At 33.9% G+C, this 16,607-nt stretch overlaps 1 protein-coding gene across 3 annotated transcripts in view; it reads left to right on the top strand.

Moving 5' to 3' along the window:
• Positions 1 to 16,607, top strand: part of ME1 (malic enzyme 1) — a 196,137-nt gene that overhangs the window by 89,979 nt on the left and 89,551 nt on the right. For all 3 annotated transcript variants that reach the window (XM_025444662.3, XM_049092303.1, XM_049092302.1), the window contains exon 6: positions 10,967 to 11,070. In XM_025444662.3, the coding sequence (XP_025300447.3) occupies positions 10,967 to 11,070 (104 nt within the window). The remainder of the gene's footprint in view (positions 1 to 10,966; positions 11,071 to 16,607) is intronic.

Below are 16,607 nucleotides of genomic sequence, written 5' to 3'. Positions count from 1 at the left end.
AATAGAAGAGACAAACCTACAAAAGGGAAAATAGGTCTAAATTTTAATGTTAAATTAATTAGAATTCAGTAGAATTTGACTTAATTTAGTAAAATTAATGAACTAATTCAGTAGATTTAAGTCAAATCAAATAGAATTCAGTTTTAAATTTATACAAGATTATGAATTTGATCATTCAAACTTTTAAAAAAATTTTTATTTATTTATTCACGATAGACAGAGAGAGAGAGAGAGAGAGAGGCAGAGACACAGGCAGAGGGAGAAGCAGGCTCCACACCAGGAGCCTGACGTGGGACTCGATCCCAGGACTCCAAGATCGTGCCCTGGGCCAAAGGCAGGCGCCAAACTGCTGAACCACCCAGGGATCCCCTGATCATTCAAACTTTTAAGGAAAAGTAGCTCCTATACATTATAAAATGTTCTAGAGCATATTAAAATTACAGCTTCCCATTCCGTTTTATGAAAACATAACCTTGATATCCAAACCTGGTAAAAAAAGATATAGCATATAATAAGAAACTGCTAATTTGTCTCATGTTTACCCATGTTCCTACCTTTACCACTTTCTAGGTGTATAATCTTGAAAAAGTTACTTACCTCTTCTGTGCTTTAATTTCCTCATGTAAAATGAGTACCTATCTTACATAGTTGTCATAATTTAATGCTCTTAGAGTATTCATGATTGTGATTGGCATTTTGTAAGCACTTAGTAAATTTTAGCTTATATGAATGTAGATGTAGATATTTATGAATGTAGATGTAGAAACAAAAATTCTTCATAAAATATTGGCAAACTGAACCTTGCAGGATACTTTTTTTTATATAAATTTATTTTTTATTGGTGTTCAATTTGCCAACATATAGAATAACACCCAGTGCTCATCCCATCAAGTGCCCACCTCAGTGCCTGTCACCCAGTCACCACCACCGCCCCCACCTCCCCTTCCACCATCCCTAGTTCGTTTCCCGGAGTTAGGAGTTTTTCATTTTCTGTCTCCCTTTCTGATATTTCCCACTCATTTTTTCTCCTTTACCCTTTATTCCCTTTCACTATTTTTTATATTCCCCGAATGAATGAGACCATATAATGTTTGTCCTTCTCCGATTGACTTATTTCACTCAGCATAATACCCTCCAGTTCCATCCACGTCGAAGCAGATGGTGGGTATTTGTCGTTTCTAATGGCTGAGTAATATTCCATTGTATACATAGACCACATTTTCTTTATCCATTCATCTTTTGATGGACACCGAGGCTCCTTCCACAGTTTAGCTATTGTGGACATTGCTGCTATAAACATCGGGATGCACGTGTCCTGGCGTTTCACTGCATCTGTATCTTTGGGGTAAATCCCCAGCAGTGCAATTGCTGGGTCGTAGGGCAGGTCTATTTTTAACTTTTTGAGGAACCTCCACACAGTTTTCCAGAGTGGCTGCAACAGTTCACATTCCCACCAACAGTGCAAGAGGGTTCCCCTTTCTCCACATCCTCTCCAACATTTGTTGTTTCCTGCGTTGTTAATTTTCCCCATTCTCACTGGTGTGAAGTGGTATCTCATTGTGGTTTTGATTTGTATTTCCCTGATGGCAAGTGATGTGGAGCATTTCCTCATGTGCTTGTTGGCCATGTGTATGTCTTCCTCTGTGAGAGTTCTGTTCATGTCTTTTGCCCATTTCATGATTGGATTGTTTGTTTCTTTGCTGTTGAGTTTAGCCGGATACTTTTGATATCAAAAACTATTCAAACTATTAGCAGCTTCATAATTAATGGTGATAGATGCATTCTTTTACTTTTAATTTTAATTTTTAATTTTTATAAAAAAGATTTACTTATTTTAGTAGAGACTGCTCACATGGTGGGGGGAGGGGCAGAGCAGAAGAGAGAGAGTCTGTAAGGAGACTCCATATTTGTGCAGAGCCTGAAATGGGACTCGATCCCATGACTTTGGGATCGTGACCTGAGCCGAAACCAAGAGTCAGATGTTTGACTGTGCCACCTGGGTGCCCTTTAGAGACTTTCTTTTAAAGAGTTATCAAGACACTTGTTATCAGTATTCTCTTTGATTGTTCAGAAAGTGCTAGCCTTTTTTATAAGACAAGAAAAACAAATGGGATAGTTGACTGATTGGAAAAGACCCAGTTATCATTATTTATAGGTAATAGGTTTATTGATGAAACCCAAGAAAATCAAATAACAATTATCATGACCAAATTAGATCCCTCAGTAAGGTGACTGCTTGCAAAATAAATATTAAAATTTCAACAGTTTTCCTAAGTATTTGTAATAACTAACAAAAATTGTTTCATTTGCAAATTAGCAAGAATAGTTTATTCTGCTGATGTTATGTGGTATTCAAATTTTCTAAGCAAGGAAATAGTGACATTTGATTTAGTTAATCAGAAGAATGATTTTTTTACAAGTATACATCTGCCTTGTCTTTTCCAAAAACTAATAGAGGTATGCTGTATTTATAAAGCAGAATATATTTTTGTCATTTCCTTAACTTTTGGGACACACAAATCAACTGTAGTCTATTAACAATAAAGTACTTATATATCAGGAAGAATAGAAGCCATTTAGATTCTAGATTAACTTTTCTGTTGCTTAAAATAAAAATGCTCCAACACATGACTTTGTTTTTCTCTTGTGAGCTATTGGAATTCAAAATACGTTATAACATTCTAACTTATAATCAATCTAACCTGAATTTTTTTGTTTATAGCTCTTAAATAATACCTAAAGGAGAATAGAAAAATATTTAGAGTGAGATGTGTTATTAACTCTTAATCTTATTTAATTCATTCTGACACTTTATTCTTTTTATTTTGTATTGCCGCTTTACTAAAAAGACAAAATTTAATTCACTAGAATATGACTGAGTATAAAATGTAATGAAGTTTATATGTTGCTGATTTATGTTTTACTTTCATATGTGGAAAACTGCTTTTAGTAAAAACATTCCATGGTAAAAACTTTTCCCCCTATGGTAAAACTTTTAGACTCATCTCTTTGTGAATCTCTGTCCAATTTTACATTTTATGGTAAAAATATAAAACAAATTGATAACACCACTTATTTTCTTATCCAGAATACTTCAGCAAAGTTTAATGAGAACTAGATCCCATTTTTATAAATTATAAACACTTTGCTCTTTCATTATAAATTCATATATTGAATAGTAATGGAAATAGGAAAGAAATTAAGAGCCAATTGATAGGACATTCTTAACTTGATGTAAGATCACACTTGCCTGACTTCCTTCATCTCAACATCTTTCACTAAGAGGAGGTTTAGAGGACAAAGACACTGGTTGAGTGTCTGATTGGCTCAGTCAATAGAGCATGTGACTCTTGATCTTAGGGCTGTAAGTTCAAGTCCCAAGTTGAGTGTAGAGATTACTTAAAAATAAAATCTTAAAAAATAAAAAAGCCAAAGATGATGAAACTGAGCCATAAAATGGTTGGCTAAAAAAAAAAAAATACTCTTATTCTTTAGGTAATAAAGCAAAGCATTCATTTAGGTAGGATGTTTGTGTTTCCTTCATATTTTTCATCTGTTATGTCACAGGTCACATTTTCGTTTTTTAGATTTAAAAAAAATTTTTTAAAGATTTTATTTATTTATTCATGAGAGACACACAGAGAGAGGCAGAGACATAGGCAGAGGGAGAAGCAGGCTCCTGTGGGGAGCCTGATGCAGAACTCGATCCCAGGACCCTGGGATCACCACCTGAGCCAAAGGCAGATGCTCAACTGAACCACTCAGGCATCCCCAGTTCACATTTTCTTTATGTTAATTGTGAAACTGTAGCTATATACAATTTACTTCTGTTACCTTAATTTTTTTCAGTTGTCTTTTCAGAACATACCATATTCAGTTTTCTTTATAAGCCATTGCAAAACCTTCAAACTAATTATATTTATTATTTGTTGGTTGTTCTTTTGTAAGTGACAAATATCAAAGTTTGCTATTTGATTAAAAACATGAGTAGATATTCCTTGTGTTCCCTACATACCGATCTAGGTTTTATTAGGTCTTCAAGACTGCTTTCATGTATTACATGGTATATTAGTTTTCTAGGTCTGCCATAACAGTACTATATAGATTTGGGTGGTGCACCAAGAGAAATCTATTTTCTCACGGTTCTAGAGGCTAGATTTCTAAGATCAGGGTGTCAACAGGGTTAATTCCTTCTAAGGTCTTTCTCCTTGGCTTTTCTTCCTCTGGTTTTCCTTCAGTGTTTCCATAGGGTCTTCCCTCTGTGTGCATCTGTGTGCTAATTTTTTCTTATAAGAACACTAGTTATATTGGATTAGGACCCACCCTAATGACCTCATTTAATTTAATTACCTCTTTAAAGACTCTGTTTTCATGTATGCTGAGGTATTGGGGATTAGGACCTCAACATATGATTTTGGTGAGGACACAGTTTGGCCCATAGCATTTGGTTACTCTTCCAAGAGGCTAAAGGCAGTTGTTTTTGCATAGTTATTCTTCATTTATGGAATCAGTGCTCCAGGTCTCATTTCTGATTCTCATTTTATGTTTAGTCTGGTCTTTAGTTCATGTGTACAGTATAACTAGATCTAGAATTCTTATTGAAACTCAAACTCACAAAGTTGAAGCCTCCATCCGTTTAGAAAGTTCATCCTTGTGTTCCTTCTGGAAAGTACTCTTCATATCTTGCATGAACTGGCCATGATGGAGAGAAACTGAAGGAAGGAAAAACCTTTTAGACTTTCTGTCACCTGTAGCTGTGTACAGAAACTAGTGTTGGCCCTAAAATGTGGCCTGTGTTAATTTTCTGTTTCTACTATAAAAAGTCACTACAAACTTAGTGGCTTAAAGCAACACAAATATATTATTTTATAGTTCTATAGGTCACAACTTTGACACAAGGTTCAAAGGGCTAAAATCTTAAAATGTGTCCACAGGGCTGTGTTTTATATCACTATCTTTTCCCACTTCTAGAGATTGCCTCCTTGTTCCTTGGTTTATGGTGCTCTTTTTCCATTTTCAAGCCAGCAGTGTAGTATCTTTCTGGCTCTCCTTCTGTCATCACCTCCCTTTCTCTGAGCACAGCCAGGAAAGATTTTTTCACTTTCCAAGACTTACCCTTAATCACATCTGCAGTCCCTTTTGCCACATAAGGTAACATATTGACAGGTTCTAAGGATGAGGGAAGTCATTATTCTTCTTACCACCGAGTCCCAGCTAGAACGTCATCATTTGTCCCTCCACTCTCCTTCATTTTTTTCCCTTTCATATGATGGGATTGCTTGTCATTTCAGACAAGAGATTCTGCACTGGAATGAGCACTAATGATTATAATAAAGCCAGAGGAAAGAAGATCCTTCAGTTTCCAGGTTTTCTATTTGTCGTGTCATGTGCTTACATTTTGTAATTTCTTTTTATCTCACCCTATCTAAATCAGATGATAATGGATCATATCAAGAATTTCTTTGCTTTTTGAAGTACTACAGCAATGCCTTGGGAACGAGGTGGGATCTTCAGTTTGGCTTTATATGCACTAAAACTACCGGGAAGCCCTTGAAGTTTGTGCTATATTTTAGAATCACCCATGTATAAATTAAAATAGATAAAATATTTACCCGAGATAAGAACCTTTTGGGAAGTAGAATATTTTTATTTTAACTTAATATAAATTTGAAGTTAGTGGTTCTCACTAACTATATGTTCTATGAACCAACTGATTCAAAATTACCAGGGACGTGTGTTAAGAATGAAAAATCCTGGGCTCCACTCCAGACTTACTGAATCACAGTCAAACTTGAATCATTTTTATTTCTACCACTTTTTTTACATTCATGCCAACTCATATGCATGATGACATTTAAAATATTGCTTTTATGCAATATTTAAAATTTTATGGCTCAGACTCTTGGCTAAATGTTGGTAGTATAGTTTCTGTAAGTGTATTATTGATGATACGAATCAGCAAAACAGCCGAAATTTATATTCCTTACAGAACCTGACTTTTTCAGTTAAAAATGGTCAATGAACTTATAAAAATGTTCAATGTTAGAAGAGAAATACAAATGAATGCCACTTGACAACATTTTATATATCAAATAATGTGTATTTTTATATATTTAATATTTGCATATTTATCATATTTATGTGTATATTTCATATATATACATATATATAGAAAGATAATATATTTGATGCTGCAACAAATAGAGACATAGATGGTTCCTGACTTATGATGGTTTGACTTAGGATTTCTGGGCTTCACAATGGTGCCAAAGTTATAAGCATTCAGTAGAAACCATACTTCAGATTTTGAATTTTAATCTTTTTCCAGGCCAGTGGTATGTGGTATAATCTCTTTCTCTCATGATGCTGGGCAGAGGCAGCGAGCTGCAGCTCCTAGTCAGCCATGTGATCATGACATTAAACAGCCAATATACTTATAACCATTCTGTACCCAGACAACCATTCTGTTTTTCAGTATGGTGTTCAAGGAATTACATGAGATATCCAGCACGTTATTATAAAATAGGCTTTTTGTCAATGATTGTGCTCCTGTATAGGCCAATGTAAGTATTCTGAGCATATTTAAGGGAGTCCAGACTAAGCTATGATGTTCAGTAGGTTAGGTGTATTAAATGCATTTTCAATTTAAGATATTTTTAGTTTATGATGAGTTTATTGGGATGTAATTCTATTGTAAGTCAAGGAAGGACCTGTATTTATATGTTACTGGGTGGAGATATTAATTTGTTCATACTCTCTAGAAGGGCAGAGTTTCAGTATAGATTGCAAGTTTTTAAAATGTTCATCTAGTGACATGAAAACTTTTCATAATATATTACTCTGTGTAAAAGGGTTATGAAACAATCTATGATATTGTCACACATTTAGAGAGATAGTATTTTATATGCATAGACATTGGGAAAATGACTTAGAAGTATATGCATCAAGGTGCTAGTAGTGAGTAGAGATTGTTGGTATTCTTTGTAATTTTACTGTTCAGTTCTCTCAAATTTTCTGTTAGGCAAATATTGCTTTTCTAATGTAAAAAAGACCTTAAAATATTAAGAAAAAAATAGTTTTCCTGACTACCAAATTTTTATAATTTACTGAAAAAAGCTGAATATAGAATATTTAGGGTGTTCTGACAAAGTCAGTATAAGACACAGGATAAAAATTGTTAAATTCAGGACATGTCCACATTCACATATAGGATGCCTGGCAACCCCTAAACACACACCAAAGTCTATTTAGGAATGAAAAATAAATTATTTTTTTTCATTCTTAAGAAAATATTTTTTAATTCTCAAACTCCAGATTGGCAAGGTAAGAATGCGAGAAACTGAAACAGGGTGAGAGTTAAAAATGATTTCTATCAACATTAAATAAATGAGTACTTCAAATAAAAATTTCCAAGTTTTCAGAATTGAGATATTGCTAATGAGTAAGTAATTACCTTCACCAGTGTAGTCCCTCCTTACTTCTTTTTGGAACTCTCTTCTATTTCTATGTATTTTGTCTTTTAATATTTTTCCCCTGCTTTTTTTCCGCCTTTTCCCCCTTTTTTCATGCTTATAAGTCTTTTGTGACACCACATATATTTTATGTGACACTTCTTGTTAAAGGAAGTCTAAACTTTTTTAAGTGCTTCCTTAATTTCAAGTCTTTCATTTATTCTTCAACAAAGATCTATTAAATTTTTACCCTTGGCAACAAGAAGTTTTTAAGCCAATGAATTAGTATCACTTCTGTGCCAGGCTATTTGGTCTATGGAACCATTATCAAAATTGGGTAATCTTGTTAAGTTGCTTTTTGTAGATACTAATTTTTTTGGTCAGTGATATTTCCAAGATTACATTTATTATTCATGCTGCAATTATCATGAATTTAAAAAAAAACAGTAACTTTTGACAGGGACATTTATGACTTGGAAGCATTTTATAACTTCCTGATTTAATTCAAAGATAACAAGATAAATTATTCTTAAACCTTCATACTTGACTCTTCATTGTATGTATGTATCATTCTTTATGATACATACTTAATTATTAGAATGGGAAAGAATGAGACAAAAGAGAAGGTGAAACATGTAGCATCTTTTCTCAATTGTGTTCTTTTCCAAATTCACATTTTAGAAGTCCAAATATATTCCACACATGGAGAAAGTATTTTAATTCTGGCAGTAGCTCATTGGTGCTTTAATCTCAGCTCTTCAGAAGTTTGCCAGTAGATTGTTTAAAGTTATTAGGCCTCACAGAACAGCTGGACTTTACTACAGCACTATTTCAGATTTTATATTTCATCTGAGATACATTTATGTGATTAAATATGTTAACTTGAACAGCTAGCTGGACAGCCTTAACTCATTGTTGTGCAGTTTATTATAAATAGGATGACCACAGAATCTACTGGCCAAACCCACTAAAAGAGGATGCTGTTAATAATTATACTAGGATAATATGTATGAACTGGCATATAATTTCTGTTGGCTTTAAGAAGGTCCCAACTCAGGTGATTCAGATGGCTTAACCTTTTAATATCACAGCACCTGCAAAAACATATCATTTATCCATAACAAACCACCTCCAAATTTAGTGACTTAAAACATTTACTATTTTATTAATGTTTATGATTCACTGGGATGGCTAGGTAGGTCAGGATGCTTGGCACAGCCTTTCTCCATCTAGATTCTTATCCTTCACAGATTGTTCACATTCCACACGTAAAATATGCATATCTCCATTCTAGGTTCCCAGAAGTTTCATCCCATTAACAACAGCAGGCCCAGAGTCTGGGGTCCTGTCATCTAAATACATCTAGATGCAAATGAAGCGTCTTGTGTTTTGCTCCTTGGCGTGACTCCTCTTAGCTGTTCAGTGGTGAGGCAGGGACAGAATAACCATAATCAACACTTCAATTCAAAATGGGAATCATATTGCTCTCTGGTCCTGGCAATTCTGAATTGCCACTGGACATGTTGCCAGGCCACCTACCTGAGGGGTAGGTAATATTTTTTGAATGAGGCCTAATTCTCTTCCCTTAGAGTGGTCCTGTAATTCGTTGTTCTTTTAGGCTTTTGGCTCTGCTCTCTGAGCTCTTGGCTCTGTCCTTTGAGACATCCTTCCTTTTCCATAATAAGTGGCCATGTTGCAGCTGAGTAGCTTTCTCTCTCTGCTTTCTGCCTATGGAAAGTTGAAGGTCCAGAGAAGGATTTTCATTTTGAAGTGTCTTTATCCCAAATCATCTAAATAGTACAGTATCCTTAAATTGTATTTTAAAAGCTTTCTCAATATCAGACTAATGTCTACCCCATTAGATAAAGGACTTACTCATAATTCTTTTCAAAACGCACCTCTCTACATTGACTGATATACCGTAGTGCTGCAGAACCAGTTCTTTTTATTTAGCCATGATGGCCTCCACTTTAGATCATTCAGAGTTTTCCACTTTAGACCATTCAGAGTTTTTCACAGAAGTTGTTATAACCACACACTTGATCTTTGACTGCAGCCCTTATTTTACTTTGGAAATCTTTAACAAGCAAGTATCGTCTCCTCTACATTCTCTAAATTTTGCTCAACAGCTAAACATTTCCTTCTTCAACTCATCCCTGTTTTAACTTTATCATACAAATAAGAGAGGCCAATTAACACATTCAGCCTTCTGCCTGGATATCTCTTCTGCCAGATTCATGGGTTCTTTAGGTACATTGTCTTTTCACATCCCTGAAGATGACCATTTTGTCCATTGTTTCACTATTATAAGACATAGGTTGCAGGTTTTTCTTTTTCCAGCCCAAAAAAGCAGTTTGTCTTTTTTTTTCAGCAATATTTTGTAGTTTCCAGTGTATTGGGCTTACACATATTTTATGAATATGTCCCTTGTGAATTTTATGTTTTGGAATGATATTGTAAATGAAGTTGTGTATTTTATTTCATTTTCAACTGCTCATTGATAGACATAAAGATATAGTTGATTTGTATATGTTGATCTTAGAGCCTACTATTCTGTTAAATTCATATATATCTTTTCTAGTGGATTATTTTGTATGAGGATTTCTAAATATTTTCCATGTACATCATCATGTATATGCAAATGTTTGCTTTCTTCCTTCTATATTCCTATATTTTCTTTCTCTTGCCTTCTTGTAATGGCTAGTATCTCTAGTATAACGTTGAATAGAAGTGGCAAGGGTAGATATCCTTGTCTTATTTCTAATCTTAGGAGAACAGCATTCAGTCTTTAACTGTTAAATATGTTGTTAGCTATGGGTTTTTCACAGATGCCCTCCGTTAGGTTGAGGAAATTCATTCTCATTCCTAGTTTACTAGGAGCTTTTGTTATATATATATATATATTATAGTATATAATTTATACCTTGATAAAAAAACTGGTCTCATAAAAAACAGTGTAATATATACTAAAACTTGAACAGAGTAATGTCTTATATCTATCAATTTTAGAAAAAACTTTGTAAAGTTTAAAAAGTTTAAGAAAACTTTAGTTAAGGCTAAAAATTTATTTTTAACATCCACCAGTTAATATATTAAAGATATAATCAAAATTTTGTTGAAGATTTTGCTTTCATAAACAAAACAAATCTAAGGAAAGAATTGGTACCTTTCCATTTCCTAAACTAATGTAGTATTTCAAAACTTAGTATTACTTTTAAACATGATAAACTTTGCTTATAAAATCAGAATTGAACTTTTCTAATTAGCATCACTAAAATATTTTAATTCTTTTTATTTTCCCCAAATAAGGCAGAATATTTTAATATTTAGTAATTATTTTTTTATTTGACTTATAAATATAATAGACCTTAATACTATAGGTTAATTCTCACTCACTATGAAAGATTTTATTTCCATTTCTTTTCTTCTATATATGAGGAAACTGAGGCTTAGAAATTGTGAATGACATTCCTATCATTATTCCTATATCTGTGGTAACTTTTTTTTTTAAATAGGCTTTACTTAAAGATCCGTTGTACATTGGGCTACGGCAGAGAAGAGTGAGAGGTCCTGAATATGATGATTTTTTGGATGAATTCATGGAGGCAGTTTCTTCCAAGTATGTATAATCTTTATCTATATTTGAATTGAATTTCAAAAACTTAAAGATAACCTAACATAATAAACTATAAAGTTGTCCAAGTTTGATATAGGATGTTTAGTAATTAGAAGTGATTTTTATGAAATGCATACACACGTACTGTCTTAATTATTGGTGACCAAATGATAAAGTCATGCATCTATCTCAAAAAAGGTTGTCTTTATTGCTATCTGTAAAGATAATTTTATGAAAATCTTTAGATCCTGTGGTTATTGAAATGCATAATTATGGTAAATGAGGCAGTGGCCAATGACCAAATTACCCGAGCAAGCTATTTTATAATTATTGGTAGTCTGTACTTTGTTCTGGCTACTAATAAAATGTGATCCCCAGTCATCTTTGTGGGTGTATCTGACCCTTTGGTGGTAGGAGCGGGAGAGGAAGTAGGGACTGAATGTGAGTTAGTATAATCCACAAGCCAGAATGATGTTTAAGAACCAGCACATAAAAAAAAAAAAAAAAAAAAAAAAAAAAAAAAAAGGACCAGGACATCCAATCACAAATCATGAGTCTGATTAAAACTATAGCCTTGATTAAAATGCATTACTGTATTTCACCTAATTTAGGTAGCATTTAATTGTGGGCAAAGTGCTACTATAAAGTTTTCCAATTTTTTTTTCTTTCAGCAAAGAGACTTCCACCATAATTTAGTGATGTACTCTGAGAGAATTTTTTCACACTAAGGAACAGCCATCCCATTTGTCACTATACAGCCACAGAAACCATGGACTATTTTAAACCTTATACGTTACCTTGGTTTTTCATAGAAATAAACTCATCACTAGACTCAGCTGTAACTGGAGACGTACTTCTGGTTTTTCTTATTATAAGGTTTAATTTTCAGAAGTTATATGCAATAGTAGAGAGTGCTTTCATCAGCTTGCACAATATTTAGGATATATTGAATCTCTCATTGCCCAAGATTTCAGGGTGGAGTATATTTGCCAGTTGGTATGGTCTACTTTTTAAAAACATATGCCTGGTGGATTTATTGTTATTAAGTTTTTTGGTTAAGCTATACTTATTCATATAAATAGTTGAGAAACTGTATAGTTTAAGCTCAAGATTGTATGGTACAGTTAATTTCTAGTAGTTTTTCATATATAATGAAATGTTTTGAAATTACCTGTAACTTACTAGATACCAACATTAATCAGGAGATTACGTAGAGAACATTGTGATGCTTTATAAAAGAAAAGGGAAATGCAGTTCTTATATTTGTTTTTATTGTCTGTGTAAATAGAGTATGTGTGTGTGTATATATGTGTGTGTATATATATATATATATATATATACACACACATACACATAACTTCAGTATACTTAGAAAGAAGCTGTTAAACTTCTTTGATGAACATAGTTTTTATGGCCTATATGCTTAAGTGCTGATAAAATGAAAAGAGAAATAATTACCATTTGGAATCAATGAGAAGTTTTCCTCAGAAAATGAGATATGAGCTAATTTTGAATGTTTTGTGCCAATAAACAGTCAAAAAAGCTTTTTTTTTTTAAAAAAAATAGTGACTTGAAGGATTACCTAAAATCTTTGATAAGGAAATGGGGATTGACAAAAAATAATTTTAAATGCAGAGGGCACCTATAGATCAGGAGTTATACCATAGACTATTCCCAGAGAAGAATCTTAAAAACTTTTCAGAAATGGTTTCTGGCATGCTACTGCTTTGGGAAAAATTTTTTAGCAGTGACACCTAGCACTACCCAATTAAATTGGGAAGTGGTCCTGAATATAAGCCCAAGATTATTTAAAAAGAAAATGTAACCAAAATTCAGGGTGTAAAATGACTGTTGCAAGTTGAGTTACTCAAGAATCAGATTCTAAATTGGGAGCTGATTAAGGAGTGCGCTTGGAATAAACCCCTCTGGAAGGGAGGGGACAGAAATAGGAGTGGATAAAGGGAGAAGTCGAGCTGCACCATGAAACCACCAGCAGCCTTGAATAACTTCATTGGAACCATCCCTGTGTCCAGTTAGATACTAATTTCTACCAATCCCCCTGCTTCCCAATACTATGCTGGGTTTTTTTACTTACTATATTCTCAGGGTTGGGTGGGGCAGTTTCAAATTCTTCTTGACTTTATTCACAATTATACTCTTTACCTCATAGGACAAGGACTTGATATGGGTGCTGTGGTAACTTCCTAAGTTAGTCTATTCTGATTATACATTTGGGGACTGAGAAAGTCATCAGGTCAGTCTGTAGTCCTAATGAATGGATCCATTATGAGCTAGACCTTGGCCAAGGCTCCGTTTATTACTGACTTCCATATGCTTCTACTTTAATAAGGAGGGTGATGACATATTGATGCTTTTGGCCTTCTAGTATCACTGTCAACTCTGTGCCCTTGAGATGTTTGGGAATTCCCTATCCCCATAGCACAGTTACCTGAATATAGAGGTATAGGTGCCGTTGGAGAAGGATTGAGGGAATTATTACCATGTAGTCTTAACATAGCGTTGCAAGATCTTTCCCTCTGGATTCTAGGCCTCTTAAGTTAGAGGGCTCTGAGTCCAAAAATTAGCTCAGGAATGGAAGCTGAGAAAGATACTGTGACTTAATTGGGGAAGCTTCCTTCCAATTTGTTCATTCATCTTTGATTTCTTTGGATCTTGTACACTGACTAGTAGCCTTGTCAGCTGTTTTGCCGTTACAGATGCTGTATTCTTTTAACTATCTCAATAATTTTCTGTGCGCCAGCCCCTCAGAAACCCCACCCTGCCACTCTCATGATAATTATGTCTACCTATCTTCTCATGACTTCTGATCCTCACCTAGACTTGTCTTCTCCATTGCTGTCAATGAGCCCAGTTCTAGAACAACGTTTCCTTCTGTTAGTTCTAGCCTTCATGAGAGAGAACCAAAACTTACTAATGTGGATATCTTCTTATTGGCATATTCCTTATGACTTTGGTAGATGGTATGTTTTCTGGGCCTTCAGGTGGAATATCTGACGGATTTTCTGGCTTTACATAGCATGTGCATTCTTGGAATCTGTTGAATAGTCTATTTCTGATATTCTTTTATCAAGCCATATGACAGAAAAATGCTAACCTCTGCAAAATATTTTTTGTTTAGGAAAATTGGCCATTGGAGCAAACCATTGAGTTGCCCTAGCTACCTGTGCCCCGACAGGAGCTAGGTTTCTCTAGTACAAAGGTCTTGTCAAACTACCTACCTAGTTAGGTTTTCTTTTTTATTGTTTTGATTCATTTTTATTTGTTAAAAGTCAGGCAGTGTGTTGGTGCTGGGGATATAGGGATGAATAAAGCAAAAATAATCTCTATTTTTCATATAGCTTATTCTTTACTAGAGGAGGCAGATAATAAGTAAACAAGCAAATAAATGAAACAATGAAATTATAATAAGTGTAATGATGGAAACATTACACTAAGAATAATAGATGACTTAATTTATGTAAAAATAATAGATGACTTAATTTGTGTAAGTCAGATGAATGGTGTTATCTCTTTTTTGAGCACAGATTTTACTTTTCTTCTATTTATTTTATTAATTGATATAGTTTTCTCTTTTATGAAGTTTATTGCCAAGTCCTGATACTTTTTTGATCATGATGCTTTTGTTGAAAATTATTGTGAACCCTTTAATTATAGTTAGGCAAATTAACAAACAATGGAAAAACTGAATTCAGAAAGTACTGATTAATTAGCCTGGATATTAATTAGCATATCCAGTGGAATACTATGGGTCTGTTTTCCTGGAACTTGCCTTTTCAACAGTTTTATTAGTTGGGCCTAGTAATTCTACATCTAAGAATATAGGTTAAGAAAATAATCCTAAGAAAAGAAAAAGAAAATAATCCTAAATAAGGAATGAATTTTATTTCCAAATAGGTTCACTGAACATTTTTATTACATGATTTTCTTCCCTTTGCTTCTGGAATAGCCCACTCTTCTTGGTTTCCTTCTACCTCAGTGATTCCTTACTTTATGTATTCTCATCTCCCTAACCTCTACACTTCAGAGTGCTTCAGGGCCAGAGGTTAAAACTCTTCTCTTTGCTATTTATCCTTACTTCCTTGGTAACCTCATCTAGTCATTCATCATTTTTTATTTTGGAAATTCTTTCTTGTTTTTTTTAAAACTGTTGAAGTATAGTTGACATACAATGTTATGCTAGTTTAATTTTTTAAGTAAGTTTTAAATTTTAATTAATAATTAACATAAAGTATTATATTAGTTTCAGATGTGCAATATAGTGGTTCAACAATGCTATGCATTACTCAGTACTCATCTTGGGAAGTGTACTCTTAATCCCCTTCACCTTCCTTACCTACCTCCCCTCTGATCAGTTTCTATCTCTGTAGTTCAGAGTCTGTTTCTTGGTGTATCTCTTTCTTTTTTTATTCCCTTTGCTCATTTATTTTTTTTCTTAAATTCCACACATTTGTCTTTCTCTGACTGACTTATCTCACTTAGTGCATTATACTCTCTAGTTCCCTCCATGTTCACTTAGCGCATTATACTCTCTAGTTCTCTCCATGTAGTTGTAAATGGCAAGATTTCATCCTTTTTTGTGATGGAATACTATTCCACTGTGTATAAAGATACCACATCTTTATCCATTTATCAGTTGATGGAGACTTGGGCTGCTTCCATAGTTTTTTTTTTTTTTTTTTTAAGAATTATTTATTTATTTATTTGAGAGAGAGAGAACATACAAGCCAGAGAGGCAAAGGGAGAGGGAGAGAATCTCAAGCAGACTCTGTGCTGTGCATCTTGACTTGAGCTGAAACCAAAAGTCACATGCTTAACCCACTTTGCCACCCAGGTGCCCCCATAGTTTGGCCCTTGTAAATAATGCTGCAATAAACATAGGGGCACATGTATCCCTTTGAATTAGTGGTTTATATTTTGGGTAAATACACAGTAGTGTGATTACTGGATCATAGGGTAATTCTATTTTTAACATTTTTGAGTTTCAGGTAGACAATATAGTGTTTCAGTAATTCTGTACATTACACAGTTCTCACCATGGTAAGTGTAGTCACCATCTATCATCATACAATGTTATTATCATATTATTGACTATATTCGCAACGCTCTACTTTTTATCCCTGTAACTTACTTATCTTATAACTGGAAGTTCATACCTCTTAATCCCCTTTACCTATTTCACCTATCCCTCTATCCTCCTCTTGTTTGGCAATCACCAGTTTGTTCTCCATTTTCATGAGCTATTTCTGATTTTGTTGTTACTATTATTTTGGTTGTGTGTTCAAGTTTTTAAAATTGAAGCATAGTTGACTCACAATGTTATATTAGTTTCATGTGTACAACATAGTGATTCAGAAATCTAAACATTATGCTGTGCTCACCACAAGTGTGATTACCATCTGTCACTGTACACTATTACATTACCATCTACTGTATTGCTTATGCTGTACATTTCATCCCTGTGACTTACTCATTCCATAACTGGAAGGAAGCCTGTAGCTCTCATTTTCATTCTGCCATTT

This window comes from Canis lupus, chromosome 12, assembly GCF_003254725.2.
Source record: "Canis lupus dingo isolate Sandy chromosome 12, ASM325472v2, whole genome shotgun sequence".
In the NCBI taxonomy this organism is placed as follows: domain Eukaryota; kingdom Metazoa; phylum Chordata; class Mammalia; order Carnivora; family Canidae; genus Canis; species Canis lupus.
Note: the sequence above shows the minus strand (reverse complement) of the source record. Positions and strands in the feature narration are given on the sequence as shown.